We start from the raw sequence: 17,460 nt of genomic DNA, 5'->3' as shown, positions 1-17,460 counted from the left end.
CCCATTACCCAACTTTCTAGACTCCATTCAAAGAAACCTCTTTCCTATATTTCATACCTTAGCTAATGACACCATCATCCATATGGTTTCCCAAGTTAGCAGTCTTCATGGATTTCATCTTCTCCTTTATACCCCTCCTCCACCCCCAGCAAATCACCGTGCCTCATCAGTCTCCTTAGTATCTTGTGACTCTTGTTTCATGCTGCCCTCCTCACTCTTCACTTCTATTATTAATTCATCACATATGTCTATTGAAGTATCTACTGTGTGTCAAGCATTGTGCTATGTACTGGGAATACACTGTGAACAAAATAGATATGATTTCTCCCCTAATGGAATTAATACTTTAGTTGGGGAGATGGGCATTGAACTAATCTCACAAATACAATTACATAAATATGATTTCATAAATATATTTATAAATAGTGATGAGTGCCATATAAAGTAAAAATAGAGGAGGCAATGAAAAATTATAGTGGAGAACTTCAATTTAAAATGAAAGGTCAGGGACGTCTTCCCTGAGGAGGTAGTGTTTAAGCTGACACATAAAGAAGGAGTCAGAGATAGTTTGGTGAAGGGTTAAAAAGGGGAGGTAGGTAGTTATACAGCAGAAACTAACACAACATCTAAAGCAATTATATTCCAATAAAGATGTTAAAAAAAATAAAACGATTGAATTTAAAAAAAAAAGGGTAGGTAAACAGAGGAGCTTGTGCAAAGGCCCTGTGGTTAGAAAAGCCTGGTTTATTCAAGGAAGTTCAGTGAGTGAAGGGCAATAACCCATGAGGTGTCTGGGGAGTAAGTAGGGACAAAGTTATATAAAGGCTTGGAGGTTTTGTGTTTTATCACAAATGTATGGGAATCCATTGAAGGATTTTAAGCGTGATCAGATTCTGTGGCACCCGCAAATTTGCTCTTGCTTCGGTTGAAGTAGGAGACGATGGTGAGTGTGGATTATGATGGTGTCTGTGGAGATGGAGAGAAGTGGATGTGCAATAGATTTTGGAAGTAGAATAGACAGAATTTGGTGATAAGGAAGCGAGGCAGAGAGAGAGAGGTTAAGAATGACTTTCAGGTTCCTGTTTTTAAAACTTGGAAAGGCAAGTGAAATTTTCCAAAATAGGGAACACACGGGAAGTGATGTGGGAGGGAAGGCCAAAGCTTCCATTTTTCTCTGTTGAATCTGTGGTGCTTGTGAGACACACACGACTCAATAAATATTTATTTAATATTGATGTAATTTAATGATTAAATTTAAGATGTTTAATCTCAAATTACTTAAAGATGTTTCTAGATTGGTTTCTCAAAAAAAAAAACAAAAAACAATGCTATGCTTTCGTTATTGTAAAAAAAAATTACTCTCAGAATTGGGCTTTTCTATTTGCAGGACTGATATCCTTCCGCATTTCCTTTGCCAACTGTTTATAGCGCACCATAAGCACAGAGCGGTTTCTCTCTTCAGTGCCCTTGGTCTTGTTCAGAACATGAAGAAAAAGCCCTTTGTAGTTGCTACTATGTTCAGCAAGCCTCACCTCACTCTGAGTTTTAGCCTCCCTGACTAAAACTTTTCTTCCTCTTCCAGTCTGTTCCTTTATTCCCATTCAAGGGTATCTACCTGGCCTGCTTTATTTTGAACATATCATTTATGTAACTGAGTTTATCAGAAGACAACATGTGCAGGCTTATCCTTTCTAGACACTCATTGGGATTACTTGAAATGGTCGGATTGCTCTCTCCATAAAGAACAAAGCCTTGGGGGGAAACGGCCATTTGAAAACAGCTTTATAGTGTTTATAAGAAAAACACTTCTATTCAAAAGATGCAGAAAGGACCATCTTTAAAACATTGCAGAGAAAGCCTCAGCTCTCCACATAAAAAGAGATTCTGTAGGCCAAAGATGGCCACCAATTCGAAATTTTCTTTGCAAATTGAATATTTTGCTTGGCTGAAACATGGCGATGTGAGGTTAGGGTACCACCAGCAGTATCTTTAATGGGAAAGCCGTTTCTTAGCCTAGGTCAGTTTCATTAAGAAAAATTGCCCTTTTACTGATTCGAAATAGCTTAAACAAATTATCTAAAGGAACTGTAGGGTTTAACTCATTTGATGAATTTTAATAAGAAATACGTGATCAGTCAAAAACCGGGAAAAAAGTGAATAACACTGAACTAGTTTTAATGGAAATTAGCTCATTACCCTGCTGGCTTACATTTACCAAAGGCTGAATTTCTGATGGAAAATTTGCCAGGCTGTGGGGAAATGGGAGGATCTTTAAATTAAAGATTAACTTTATTAGTGGTATTTTTCTTCCTTAAATTAGCCTTAACTGGAGATTTTTAAAACCCTGGGGCTTTTCCCCTCTTTGGGAAACTTTAAAGAAAAAGAGTTCCTCTATTGGAAGAGTTTCCCACTGTCCCTGAAATATTTTCAGGATGTAGTAGGAACATGAATCCCCTTTATTGCTTACAATCCTTTATAAGAAAGGATAACTTAAGAGGTGAAAGGGTCTGTGCAAGTGTCCAAGTGAGTTTCCTGTCCTCCAGCAGGATGCCACAGGGACTGTGAAAAAAAAATTCTCTTTCTTACTTTCTCTCTTTATTTTCCCTCACGTTCATGTGATATTTGCATACTTTTGTTCTCCCTTTCTTTTTCCTCCTTTTTTTATTGCTTTTCTAAATTGTGATAAAACATACATAACATAAAATTTGCCATATTAACCATATTTAAGTGAACAATTCAGTAGTGTTAAGTATATTCACATTGTTGTGTCTTGTTTTTCAAACAAAATAGAACAAAGCTTTTAATAACTCAGGTCATGAACATCTTCACTGAAACAGGCCCCTACTCTTCTTTTGTTGCTTAAAGAAAGAGAGAAATAGAAAGTGTCTCCTCTGCATCTCTGTCATGTGTAGTAACTGTAGAATTTTCTATAAAATACATGAAACTAATGATAGTTTTCAAAGTCAGAGTCATATGTTGTAGCAAGTACTTCAGCTGAAGAAGAAACCATTTCACATTCTGCAAATGGTAGTTCATTCAGTATATCGAATGGAATACAGAGGCATATTGAAAGATTTAGTCCTGTTTGGGGCAATTACTAGAAATCCCAAAAAGTTGCCCTGACGTTATTCCAAATTGAAGATATCATGTTGGGATTCTCTGTTAAGTTGTTATTTATTGTATTTTGATCCCTTATTCGAAGTGGGGTGGTTTTAGGAAAGTTTGTCATCTTGTGATGGGCCCTGTGAATAATGATTTTAAAAAACAAACAAAAAAAAGACTCTTACCAAACAACTCACAAATGCAAATGCAACTCACAAATGTCTCTCCCTTCAGAGCTGCGGTGACTACATTGATGTTCTTTCATTTTGAGTATCATGTGTCAGGAGAAGTAGGTTCTGAAAAACCACTTTTGTGGTTTTGTGGAACTTTCCCCTTGGGATAAGGCAGTGTTGCTAGCCAATCATCACACAATTTGAAAACGGTCCTTTGTGACACTGACATTGTCCCCACAGAGTTTGCGTCACGTGAGGTGAGACCTCAGTCAAACATTGTTACTAATGAACAGGTGACCAGCACGATCCAATGATATGCATAGAATGTTCTCAGGTTTCTCCCAAAGCAAGATTCCTAGCAAGAAAACATTGGAGGGGGTGCAAGAATAGGAAATACTAAATTTTTTTTGGTTTTTACTTAACTGAATGGATATTACCTACAGCAGACATTACTATTGTGTTTTTATTTTTAACTGGTTACCCAGGTCATATATAAAGTGTTCCCTATACAGGGTGTTCAGATTTAGCAAAAATAAAAATACAGACTTCCCAGTTAAATTGAATTGCAGATAAACAAATAATTGTTAATATAAGTATGCCCTATGCAATGTATGTCACATGCAGTCAGTATACAGGACATACTACAAAGTCATTCATTGCTTATCTGAAATTCAAATTTAACTGAGCATATTATATTTTATCTGGTAACCATATTCCTGTAATTTATTAAAAATTGTATTTAGCTGACATATAGAATTTAATTTAAACTTCAGTATGAAGTTGGTGTTGTCTTCTCTGCTCTTGCATTTTCAGGCACCAGAATTTCTTCTCTAAGCTATTGGCACTGTTTCTGTTTCTCTGTCCATCTCCTTGTGCTTTTACATGAGGAATTAAAAATATATTTTAGTTTTATTTCTTGTTCTAAAGAAGACAGATTTTAGAGATCTAATTCAGTTTTGTGCTTCATATTAAATGCATCAAAATTTCCTTATTGGCTGCATGTAACTTTTCCCATTTTTTTCTCTTCCCTTTTAAAAATGTCCCTACTCATGTTTCATTTAGCTAAAAACTGTATCTTGAGGTCTTTCACTTCTGTTGTCTCAGAGTTAGGGTTAAATAAATGTTTGCATTTGTACACACACACACACACACACACACACACAAGCACACTTCAATAAATGAGCAGTATGGAAAACAGAGGTCAAGTCATTATAAAGAAATTTTAATTCCATAAGAGAAATGTAATATTCCGCTTTCTGTAGAAGTAGGTGAAATAAAGGCCAGAAATAAACTAAAATATAAAGGAAGCTTTATTAGCATTTTAAAGAAAAAGCTCTTATTTATGAACTTGACTTTGTAAAGAGGACTATCAGCTCTGAAAGGCTTAAGAAAAAGTTATCTATATCCCTATTCTTATGCCCCTGTGAAGGTAGGTGGTGAGACACCTAAAAGTATAGTCTCAACACACCAAGCCTGTCTTCTGTGATCTGGGTCAAACCAGAATGATTTCAGAAAAAGAAAAATTACAGAAATAAGGATTTAAATGTTTTTATTTTGTTTTTTTTTATGTTAATTGGAATAAACTAGATTTCTTAGAGGGATAAACCCTACAAAAGGTTACCATACATTTATAATATATAATAATTTGACCCACACTATTATAGTGTTTATGTAGCTCTTCCAATGAAGTTGACCAGAAAACTGGAGATTAATCAGATAGAAAACTTGACCTTATCATTAATTGAGCCAAATTGGGTATACCCAAAATAGATGTTTTCTATTCATCTTCATTTCAATGTTTATAGCATGATTGATAATTTGCCAGAGAAGCTCTGTCACGTAAGTTATTTATTTTTAAGGAAATCTATTCTGATACTATTTCTACTACCTAAAATTACTTACTCTGAGGCAAGCAGCTTCTTTTGGACAATGACTCAGAAAGGGCAACTGTTGCTTCAGAGACCAAAGCCTCCTAGGCACAGCTCATCATTAGACGTATTTCGGAAACTGCCATGATGGGCGCAGTGAAGAAGTCCTGGGTCGTGCCAGTGGTCTGAGGTCAGACGGAATCAAACAGCCTCAAAAGAAGGGGAAGCCAAAGTGCCTGTGATGATAGGTGGTCAAATCAAACGGTCCTCTCTTCTTGTCTGATCTTGACTAATGTCCCTTTTATGCCATTTTAGTTCTGACACCATCACTATTGAGAGGTCTGATGATTATACGTTTTCTATAGGAGGAATAATCATCTTTTAAGATAATGCCCCATGTGGAGATGAGAGCTCCATAAAAAGGAACCATTTTCAATACATCTGTAAGTCTAAGAAACTCCCAGCACCTAACAAATGTAAAGCAGCACATACTCAAAATCCGTTCTGGCACTGCGAGAAGAAGAAAGTGGAGGAGCACAGAGAAAGTAGAGGAAATAATTGAATGTTTTGACATTGTGAGGATGTGTAAATGACATCTTTTCTCAAAAGAACTGTGCCGGCAGTTCCATAAAACAGCAAACAAATTTTATCCTTCGGTGAAAATAATCGTTAATTGGCCAATAGGTCACAGTGCTTTTCACTTTTCTAATTAGTGGTCAAATTGTTTTCATTGGCATTTTACAGAATGAGTCAAAGAGAGAAATGTATTTATTTATCTGTAGTTTTACTCTCAGCTGTTACGCAAAAGGATGTGATTAAATCCTTGTAATTAAATTATAATCAAACCACACATTGAACAGAATTTTTTAATAGTTGGAAAGAGATACAAGAACATACATACAGAGTGTGTGAGAAAGTGAGCTAATTCTACCCGTCTCCTTTAGTAAGATAGTTGTTATACTTAAGCATTAAATTTAGCTCTGTGTTTCAAGGAAAGCTGAGGAACATAATGGATTTACATACTTTAGCTCTTTTCATAAAATGCAGCATCAGCTCTTCACAACGTTGCGCTGAGATGCAGTTAGTATTTACACCATAACTGAGTGGGATGGCTTTAACTTCTAGATAATTGTGCCTAGATTCTTCAGATATTTCCTATAAATGAGAATAGTTGAAAAACATAATCCATTTTGTACCAGTCCCAGTTTTTTAAAGGTTGTAAACATTATGTGGCATATTTTCAACATTCCATTTTTTATTAGGCATTTTATCAGACACCACCTAACATGAACATGAGTGAAATCGTTGAAAGAGGGACAAGGTGATGTGAGAAGAAAGTAATTTTGTTCTGTATGCTAGATCATGCTTTGGCTTGCTAGGGTCAGTATGATAAAATAATAACAATAAAGGGAAAAAAAAGAAAAAGGAATTAATCTGTACTTTTAATTATCTTAAAGGTCGTTCGGATCACAACAGAGTCAGTCCCATTGTCGCACCATCTGTGATAATTGAAAGAGCTCAATAAGCTGAAAAAAGCCTGGCTTTGATGATACATTAGTCAGTCAATTAACAAACATTTTGAGCTGCTTTTTCATGAAAAACATTGGGCTAACACTAGGGTAGAGGGATAATAAAATAGATATCTGCTCTAGAGAAGATCTCAGTGGGAGAAAAGGCCCATAAGCAATTATAATAGAATCTAATTCATAATATATGTATATACATTATTTTCAAAGTTAAGACTAATGAAGGCTTGTTGATTGATTTTTAACCGCACAAAGCAGGTACATAAAGCAGAATTATTTCTTATACTAAGCAAAGGTATTAACCTTTAAATATCTAACTTTCTATCTATATTCTTTCTCCCTCTCCCACTAAGGCTGCGCCACACAAATCCCTAAGGATGACTCAGTCTTAGCTCTTGTAAAGTGACGGATCGTTTGCCGCACGGTTATTCACTGTCACTGGGCTTCAGAATCTTCAGGCCAAATAGGGAAATATTCCTAGAATCATTAATATAATTCCAATAAAATTATTTGGGCCCCCTTGAAAAAAACTATGCAGCCAGGCAGAATTTGTTGTTGTTGTTTGCTATTAACCGATTTAAAATAACTTGCAGTTATCTAAATATCATGCCACCCGTAAGTGGTAGTGGGATGTATTTTCAAAGTTCAAATATTATTTTCTTTATTACAGGTTTCTTTTCTCCATGGAAAACTCCAAAGCCTGTAAGTTGAAATTATTCTACTTCTTTACTGCTGGTTATTATTACAATTCCATTAAGTAAGATTTAAATTGGGTGACCTCAAAATCTCTTCCTCCTCTGAGATTTGTGATGTCAAAAGAGCAGATCCTCTGTGTAAGAATAACTTGTCTTACTTTCCTATAAAGACAATTCTGTCTTTTAATATTTTTACAAGATGAGCATCAACACTCTTCAGTATGGTGTACTGAAAATACTTTAGAAAACTTTGTTTTACCCCCTGTCAGAAATACGATCGTTTTTATCCCATTGAATTTTTAAAAACAGTACAAATTATAAGCTCAGAGGTCTTGACCTGCAAGTTAAGTCTGGTCCACAAGAAATGTACCTGTATATATATATTTGTGTATTTATATTTACTTTTTAATGTATACAGAGCTAAATATGTGTGTGTGTGTGAAAAACATTTTTTTTTCCTACCAAACCTGACAGTCACTCAAAGTGGTGCTTCTGAATCTTCAGAAACCGGTGAACTCTGCCATCACCTAATCTCTCTGGGCCTAGTTTCTTTATGAATTGTCCTGAAATTTTGATGCTAAGGTACCAGAAGCCTGGTATTTTAATAATCTTTTTGTGAGGCAAGTTTAGCCAAGTTGCCTTCCCAGCTAGAGATAATCTTTACTTGCCGTTAGATTAAAACTAGTAATTATCCAAGTCCCAAGACCTGGGACTGGTTTTCTGGAATCCCATTCTATAGTGTGTTAGAATAGTCGACCCTAACTGGAATGGCTAAAACTCACGACTGGAAGAGAGCTTAGCAAAGTGATTCAAGTAACAACAAAAACAAAACAAAACAAAAATCTCAGGGGATCACATCTTCCACCTACTTTTCATTCCTCTCAGAGTAAAGCAGCTCAGACAGCAGTGGCCCCTGGTTTGGCCAGTGAGTAGGGAATTCTTGGGTTAAATGCTTCCCTTTTTTCTTTTACTGAGGAAATATTTATTTAACTGCTTGATTTTCTCATTTTAGAAATGGAGATATAATTTTGCATACTTTTCAAGCGCAATAACTGGCTTAATTAAATAACATGGCTTTAAAATTATTTGAAGACAAGTGAAAATAAAATATTATTGAGCCCTGGAATATGCCTGAGCTCCAGGTTCCTCTCAAAGACAGATGAGGAAACCGGAGCTGGTGATGAGCGGCTGAGCTGTCAGAACATTCCAACCAAGCATGTCCTCATTTAGCATTCGGCTCATCTGGTCCACAGAGAATATCAGATGGGAAAACTGGTCTCACTTGGGCCTAGTTAAACCACTTAGTGATGCATGTGATTTTGAAAGAGGTATTTTAAATGAAATTTGTTCTATCTTGACCAAACTCTAAATAATGCCTTCCTTTCACCGTCAGAGTTAAATCTGTGCTCTGTGGTTACACACATCTTTATCTAATATAACAAGGACTCTTGTAACCTCATCCTGGTGCTACAATTATGCAATCTAGTGATTTCCTTATATGCACCACATTTACACAAATGACGCCATTTGGCATAATTACAGCATTTGCTGTCATTACAGTAATTACATCCGTACTCAATAATTCCAAAAAAAGTTTTATGAACTTAATTTACAATTAATCCTGAACCCATACATCCCTACAAAAGCCAAGGCTTGGAGTTCCAGGTCCTAGGCTAAGAGAAGATAGAAGACTGTCAATTTAACATCCTCCATGTATCCCCCAGAAACTCTTCAGACTCGGGACTGTGATGACAGGCAGTGTGGTATAATGGTTTAGGGTGCAGGTTCTGAAGGCTTACTGCCTACAGTCAAACTGTGCTTCTTCTCCTTACTAGCTATCGTACCTTCCACTAGCTACTTAAGCTTTCAGTATTTCAAGTTCATCTATAAAATGGGGATAATAATAATACTCCTCTCATATGGTTACTCTGAAGAGTCTGTGGCTTAGTCCATGTAACGTGCTTGAAGCAGAGCCTCTACATGCTCAAAAATATAAACTATCGTCATCCTAGAAAGCAGACCCTCCATGCATAAACCCTTAATAAATTAATCACCCTACGAAATGAAGGTAGTTTGCAAAACTATTCACTTCAACAAATATATATATAAACACATACCCACTGTATTTGGATTTATACACTCTCTCCTCTGAAAGAGGATTGATGACATCCTTAGGATAAGGAAATGTTACCTTGAGTGAGGTCTCCCCTTCTCCCAGTCTTGTGTCACTTCCTGACACTCTTCCGTCCTACTGATCCACACCTTAAGCTAATCCACATCAAGATAGTCACTTCTGGGGCTTCCTTGGTGGCGCAGTGGTTGAGACTCTGCCTGCCGATGCAGGGGACGTGGGTTCGCGCCCCGGTCCGGGAGGATCCCACATGCCGCGGAGGGGCTGGGCCTGTGAGCCATGGCCACTGAGCCTGTGCGTCCGGAGCCTGTCCTCCGCAACGGGAGAGGCCACAGCAGTGAGAGGCCTGTATACCACAAAAAAAAAAAAAAAAAAAAAAAAAAGATAGTCACTTCTGTTTAACAAGTAATGCATTAATTATAGTGGGTTCTCAGTCTCTCCATCTGGAAGGAGTCCAAGTTCATTCTTCAAGTACTGAATCAAGCCAAAAGCCTTCATCTCCCAGCCCTGCCCTAAAATCCTGAGGAGGTGTGTTTAGACTACCCCAGCTTCTACAGGAAGCAAACAGTTTGTAGAGTTTGCATGGGGAGGACAACTTGCCTTGTTCACAAGCCCTCTGTTCCCAGTATGCATCCTAGAATCAGAAGGTGGAGTTAAGAAGCATCATCCACACCATGACCAGGTTCTTCTGCTTTACTCTTTGATATCTCGTTGTGGACTGTATGTCCACCCTGTCCACTGATACTTCAGTGACTGTCCTTTCATACAGTTAGACATTCACTCGTTTGTCAAGGTGGAGTTAAGAAGCATCAACCACACCATGATCAGCTTCTTCTGCTTTACTCTTTGATATCTCGTTGTGGACTGTATGTCCACCCTGTCCACTGATACTTCAGTGACTGTCCTTTCATACAGTTAGACATTCACTCGTTCGTCAAGGCCAACAGAGATACAAGGATCCTGCCATATAAAGAAAATGATTTTGTTTTCATGTTTCTTACTCTAGTTATGTGTTTATAAATATTAGCCTAGGTAAGGACACCACTGGGACTGGACAAGATTCAATCAGAAGCCTTGTTGAGAGGCAAACGCCGGCAGGAAACACAGTTCTCTAGAGGTCACGGCCAGGAAGACTCTAGGTGGCATAAGGGGATGGGATCAGAATCTAGGTGGTTCACAAAGACTGAGAGGAACAAGTGAGCACAAGGTGTCCGGCTAGAAAGCAAAAGTGCAAAGACCAAGCTATCTAAGAAAGTAGGGAGAAGTCAACAGAGGGCACCTTTCAAAAGATGTTGTCAGATCAGCACACCAGTCCCAGAAAGCAGAGGGTGCCCTCTGATCCCAGGGCAGGGGGTTTGCTCCATGGTCTTCTGCGTCGGAATAACAAATAACTCAATTAGGGGGCAAGGGTGTGAAGGACTACAAGTCTGCCTTTACAGTATTTCACGGGCGCTGTGATTTTCTGCTCTACAATCTTACAAATCCCTGACAGAGTGACTTGAGGGTTTATGAACGTCACAGCAAGACATTGTGAATGCTTTACTAAGCATGAACTGGAATCAGTGAATTTCTCCATCTCTGCTATAGAAATTGTAGAATTTGTCAATCTGCCACAGAAACTTTCCCAAACAGTGCCCAAAGCGTTATTTATTTTGTAGTTTTCAGAATGTTTTTTAGAATACTAATATTTCACCTGAACCATGTTTGCTCCAGTGACTGCACGTGGACAGTGCATATACCAGCAAGACTTATGGAGGAATCAGATAACCCTCCGTGGAAGATGGGAGAAAGAAATAGACATTTGCTGAAGCCCTATGATGATACTACAGCAATTCAGACCATATTTCTAATTTATTTATTTTTTAGAATTTAGTATCTTATGTTTGGAAACAGAAGGGAGAAAGTCATAGCCAGAATGCACCCACATGGTGCCTAAAGTCAGTTAAAGTGAAAAATAAAAAAATAAGCCTTTAGCCACAACGTGGGTCTTCCTGTCATAGCAAAGGCACAGAGAATGGATGACCAAAGGAACCCACCATGGCTTCGTAGGCAAATTTTGCTTTCAAATGAATTATGAAGCGCATATTTAAAGATTTTTACTAAACGGGAGCAAAAGGGTCACTGAGCAGAAAATTAGCCAGAACTCTAAACAAATTTACCAGTTATTCCCCTCAATGTATTATTATTGCAAATAGCACTCCCATTATAGTTATAGATTGGTTTCTGACCCAGGGTCTGCCACTGACAGCTGCTGGACCTCTCTATGTTCCTAGAGATTATGTTTAATATTAGGGGTTTTCCATCTTTGTTAGCTATAGAATCCTTGTTCAAACGAAAGCTTGGTCAGTAGCCCATATAGAAAACAAATTAAAATGAAGCCAGTTGTCTTAGTTTCTTCCAACAGCTATAATAAAATACCATAGACTGGTGGCTTATAAAAAACAGAAATTTATTTCTCATAGTTCTGGAGTCTGGAAGTCCAAGATCAAGGTTCCAGAAGATTCAGTTTCTGGTGAGAGCCCACTTCCTAAATGGCCATCTTTTTGCTGTAACCTCACCTGGCAGAAGGGACTACAGAGCTCTCTGGGGTCTCCTTTATAAGGGGACTAATTCCATTCATGAGGGCTGTCGTCTCATGACCTAATTATCTCCCCCAAAGCTCCACGTTCTAGTAATATTACCTTGGGTGTTAGGTTGTCAACATAGGCATTTTGAGGGACCTCAAACATTCCGACTGTAGCACCAGTCTTATTGAGAGAAGGGTCAATGACCCATTTCTTTCCCAGTTTGCTGGCTTACCTGACCCCTGCCACAGTCCCAAGTACATAAGTGAGTCACAGGGACCTTTGTGTTACACAAGGACACAGTACATAGTACCTCAAATCCTCTCTACCTTTAAAACATTATCACTGATAGGTGACAGCTTGCTTTGGAGCCCTGACCAAAATATAGCCATCATGAAAACAGAAGCAGGACAGTGCAATAGGGGCCCGAAAGTTAAAATCCTGTCAAGCTCAAAATAGTGTGTATCAAAACTGGTTTTACAGAAAGAACAAGTGACCATATGTTACTGATGATTTCATTCAGTCACTAAATTTACATTTTCTGAGCACTTGCTATATATTGGTAATACAACAGTGGGAGAAACTGCATCCCCTGCAGTCTCTCCCCAACATAATCTATTTGCGGAGACAAAGGTAGACTCGCAATTATGATTGAGTGTGAGGGGTAGGTAGAGGGTGCTGTGGGAGCACCCAGAAGGGACAAGTAACCAGATCAGGAATGGTCAGCAAAGGCCTTCTAGAGCAGGTGTCTCATCTGAATCTAGTATCCAGGTATAATGAGGATGGGAGATGGAAGGGTGGAAAATGGGTAAACTTTGCAGGCAGAAAGAGAAAGTATGCAAGGGTTCAGAGGCTGGAGAGAACCTGATGGATGCCAAGGAATGAGAGGAGAGACCATCAGTGGATACAAGAGAGAGAATCAGGACCTGGGCCCTCAGGAGCCACTGTATCCCACTAGAGAGCGGCCTGAGGACCACGCTCACCCAGTGCAGAATTTTAGACAAGAGGGTACCCTAATATCATTCTGCACACAACAGGTTTAGTCAAAGCAGAAAAGCTGAAGTTGAGTTTGAATGAGCAATCAGTTGATTATTGAAGTTGGCTGTGCAAACAGGTGATCTCGGTGAACGCGGCTTTCTCCTTGATAAAAAGGAATGAGTCCCTGCTCTACCTCACGGGGCTATAGTGAGGATCAAAGAAGGTAATGTATATGAAAGAGCATAGTATTCTACAGACCATTAATAAATTATGATGGTAGCAGCAGCAGCATTTTGGAGAAGAAACCACCAGATCAGCAGTAAATGAGGCTTCGTAGAAGATTTTGAACAATTCAAAAATCCCAAAGGGTTGTATAATTACTTATAAACTGTGAGGAAAGTGATTGAATGTTCAAGTATAGGAGGTGGTTCGGATATGCATAGGTATCAAATGGATGCATGCAGACTACTTCATCTTCTTCTTTAGTAAAAATGGTGTAATGAATTGGGGCCATCTTAGAAAAGGAACAATACCATAAGCACTTAAAGATAAATTATCTTGAGATACATATTGTCTTTATTTTATAGGGAGAAAAAACAGACTCTGACAGATTAAGTGATGTGCTGAAAATTACTAGCTAGTAGGTGACAAGGTTATGAAAGTTTACATTCAAAAGTCAGGCAACACATATATTTATAACCATCTGTGGTGCTTTATTATATAGAAAAAGAATCTCTCAAGGCACTTATACCAAAGTTTTGAATGTTTTGTGAAAGAAAAGTCTACAGGGCAAGAAAGTCAAACTTAAAGGTGAGGGCTGTGGTATGCGACAAGGGAAACAGCAAGAAAGAGTTCATTGTCAGTCATTTTCTCTGTTCTCTTTCACTTTCCAGATAACAGACCGATGGGAGAATCAAGGCAGTCCTCAAACGAGTCTATCTGCTCCGGCCATACCGCAGAACCTGCCCTTCCCACCCGCCCTTCACAGGAGTTCATTTCCTGACTCAACAGAGGCCTTTGACCCAAGGAAGCCTGACCCATATGAGCTCTACGAGAAATCTAGAGCCATTTATGAAAGTAGGCGTAAGTGAAAGCCACAAAAAACAAGGGTGTATTAATAACAGCTGAAGCCCTGACAGGAGATATATTGAGGCTGAAATGATCTGGCATGGTGATTTTATATTCTGAGGTTCAAAATGTGTCTCAAAAGTAAAGCCAGCTGATCGAAACTTTTCTTTAAAAAAGAAAGAAGAAAGCCTGTCAACTCAAAAAAAGCTTATATCTTTTGGTTTTAAATTTTGTTTCCTACTTTTTTCCCCCTAAGCCCCTGAGAAAAATCAGGAATGTATTTGGGGGGCCAGGGGTAGGTAATAGGGGAAGAGGTTGCTAGTTTTATTTAAGCTACCGGATAATGAGAAGAAATGGTTGGGATTTTTATGTTTAATCTGATCTTGGATCTGAAGCCTAGATTTCCTTAGAGCCACGAATGTAGTCATTGAAGATTTTAGGAATGTGAGTAAAATGTTAGCCAAGTCCTTCCAACTCATAATGGTGAAAGTAATGGTTCCGAAAGCAGCACAGAGCAGGTACCAATCAGTTCTACCTGAAATTCCACTTCTTGTTTAATGCACTGGGGCCCATTTGAAAGTTAGCTCGTAAAATATCGTGTAGGCACTTGTCATCCTATTTGAAGGTCTTCTAAAATTATTTCATTGTGCTTTATAAATATTAGAAAACAGAGCTTTTTAATATTGCATATACGTTCATTGTGCCTCTTTCCACCATCTCACAGGTCATCTCTTTTGAATGTTAGAGGACAGGAATCCAAACGGCATGAATGTATAATATATGAGGAGAATACACAGTACAATATGAACTTGAGTAATGGATTGAAAAAACTAGCCTAGTGAGAAGGGTTTGGTTCCGGGCGCTCCCATTTACGGTCTGCTGATTTCCTTTGTTTTGGTGTTCCGCCAGTGTCTTCTTTCCAACTTTATCATCTGAAGCATGAATAGCAAGTTTTAAGTTGTGTGTTATCTCAGAGGATCTCAAATCTGCTTACTCTTTGATGAGCCCAGGGGCTGAGAATTACACCCCCAGCTGGTAAGGGGAAAAGTAGACATAACCCTTTGCCCATCCTCTACAACTCTCTGTAAAAGTAATTTTGGTTGATAAACTAGTTAGGACAGCAGGCCATTGAGAAATCATCTTTATCAAAATGAACCTCCACCACCCCGCCCCTCTGCCACTTTATAAAAATAATTGGCTGTGTCAGGCCTGCTGTATTTGATTCTTCTCCTTCTGGCAGAACGACTGAAATGTCTTTAAAGGGCTGTAGAGTTAGAATGTTTTTGCTGTGATAGAGTTAGAACGAAGTAGGCATTTTTCACTGTATAATGCAGGGTATGAATTCAGGGTATTAATGGTCACTATACTGAAAAAACTTGACAAGATTTCAGCACAGTTCTTAATACTTTTTCTGCTTCGATAACCAAGTATTTATTGAATACCCACTTGGCCCTCAGTACCATGAGGAGATTCCAAAGTTGAGTAAAATGTCCTGCTCTCACGAATTTAACTGGGAGACAAGAAAAATAAGTATAAACAAGTAGAGATCAGGATACAGGTGAAGTTCTAACTCAGAAGGTGGAATATATCATCCTCCTGTCCTTGGCCTGTTGAATTCTGTGGTTACCTGTAGGGAGCGGCAAGAGATGCTTCCTCCTGTTTTTGTCCCTTCATTAGTCATTTGTTCCCATCCTTTTGCTGTTCCCTGACCAATGCAAGGCTTCATTATTCGGGACAAAGGCAATGTTGGTATTTATTCCGTCTTTTCTCTATGGTGTCTGATGCTGTTGTGTCCTCAGTTTGTGAGCAGGAATTGTGCATGACCTTCTTTTCAACCCTAAACGAATTCCGATTTCTTTAGCCAGCCCCTGCAATGCTCCTTCTCTTCGTTGCCTTTCCGCTCCTCACCTGTAACAAACCTAGCAAACCAATCTGCCTTAACCTCCCACGACTTTCTTTATCAGTCCTCCTCTGGGAGCTCTGTACCCCCCTTGCTTTGCGTCCTAAGCCACTTGAACAACAAAATCCTGCCTGCCTGCGGAGCCCTGCATGTGCTCTGCGGCTGCCTCTCTCATCTCACAACCACCCCCCCTCACTTCTTGCTTTCTCAGCTCTCTCTAATGTTTCTAAGGTCACGAAAATGTTTTCAGGGTCACGACTCTTAGGAGCCAAAAGAGGGCAAGCTCATTTCCTTTCCCATCTTTCTCTTTCTGTCCTGTTATTTCATGACACTAAATGGAGTGTGAATGAAACAGCGAAATCATGTCAAGGTAAGAAAAACTCTGCCCTGAAGATGAAGGAAACCAAAAAAACACGACACCACTTTCTCTAATCTCTGGATAGCTAATCGGTTCAGTCTGTTTTTCTCAGTTTCACATGCCAGGGTCTTGATAGAACAGAACAGACCTTTGCCCTCTATATACAACCTGTTTCCAAGTGTGGAAAAAGTTTCATTCTCTCATTTAAAGTTTCAGAGCAATGCTCAAAAAAAATGTTTTGTAATGAATGGAGGGAAAGCTCAATCTATTTCTCATCATCTTCAGATAGGGTTTTCTTTTAACGACCGTGAAATGCATGCATCTAAACAAAAGACCCATATTTGAAATTTTGTGAACCACTCTATTCTTTTGAATTACATGCATAGCATTTAGCTTTGGCTCTATTTATTCTGTGTCCCCAAACTTTTTCCTTGGAGAAAAAATAGTGGGACCACAGAAAGTACGGAAGGGAATCCTAACCAAAGCTTTCTAAACCAAGTCCTTTGACATTTTCCCTGACCTGTAGTGATCTCATGGTATCCTCCTTTACAGCTAGGTCTAATGCTGAACAGAATTTTTGCATTCACGTTCAAAACTGGGTTGCAGTAACCAAATAAAAGAATGTACCTCCACCCACAAGCTTCTGCTATACAGAGCTACAGAATGTTTGCTATATCCAGGCTGTCAAGAAGTATTTGGATTCAAATCACTAGTCCCCTGCAAATGATGGAAATTTATCAAATGATGTAAATGATGCTGTGCCTCATTTGGCTCGTAATTAGATTATGCTGACATTTAAATAGGCATGTACAGGACATCTTAATAAAGATGTATTCCTGAAAAAAAAATGCTGTGATTTTAAACAAAGACAACCGTAGGATACTAGAGCCACAGGAAACAGAACATGGCAAGTACAAGCTTACGAGGGGAAGGCTAGAAACACCTCCTGTCTTCATAAGATCTTCTTATGATGACATGGGGCTTGAGAGGAAGAAGATTCTTCCACCCAGCAGGCAAGGCAATGCCTCTGACTTCAGAGCATCAGGCAGAGTGCCCAGAAGTGGCGTCTTCAGGCTCCGCATCAATGAACAAGAATG

At 38.7% G+C, this 17,460-nt stretch overlaps 1 protein-coding gene across 2 annotated transcripts in view; it reads left to right on the top strand.

Annotated features, from left to right (window-relative positions):
* MAGI2 (membrane associated guanylate kinase, WW and PDZ domain containing 2) overlaps positions 1-17,460 on the top strand; it is a 1,334,711-nt gene that overhangs the window by 1,150,702 nt on the left and 166,549 nt on the right. For both annotated transcript variants that reach the window (XM_065884282.1, XM_065884281.1), the window contains exons 11-12: positions 7,340-7,371; positions 13,931-14,120. In XM_065884282.1, coding sequence (XP_065740354.1) covers positions 7,340-7,371; positions 13,931-14,120 — 222 coding nt within the window. The remainder of the gene's footprint in view (positions 1-7,339; positions 7,372-13,930; positions 14,121-17,460) is intronic.

Source organism: Phocoena phocoena, chromosome 9, assembly GCF_963924675.1.
Source record: "Phocoena phocoena chromosome 9, mPhoPho1.1, whole genome shotgun sequence".
Lineage (NCBI taxonomy): Eukaryota > Metazoa > Chordata > Mammalia > Artiodactyla > Phocoenidae > Phocoena > Phocoena phocoena.
The sequence above is the reverse complement of the archived record's forward strand: the minus strand, read 5'-3'. Positions and strand labels throughout refer to the sequence as shown.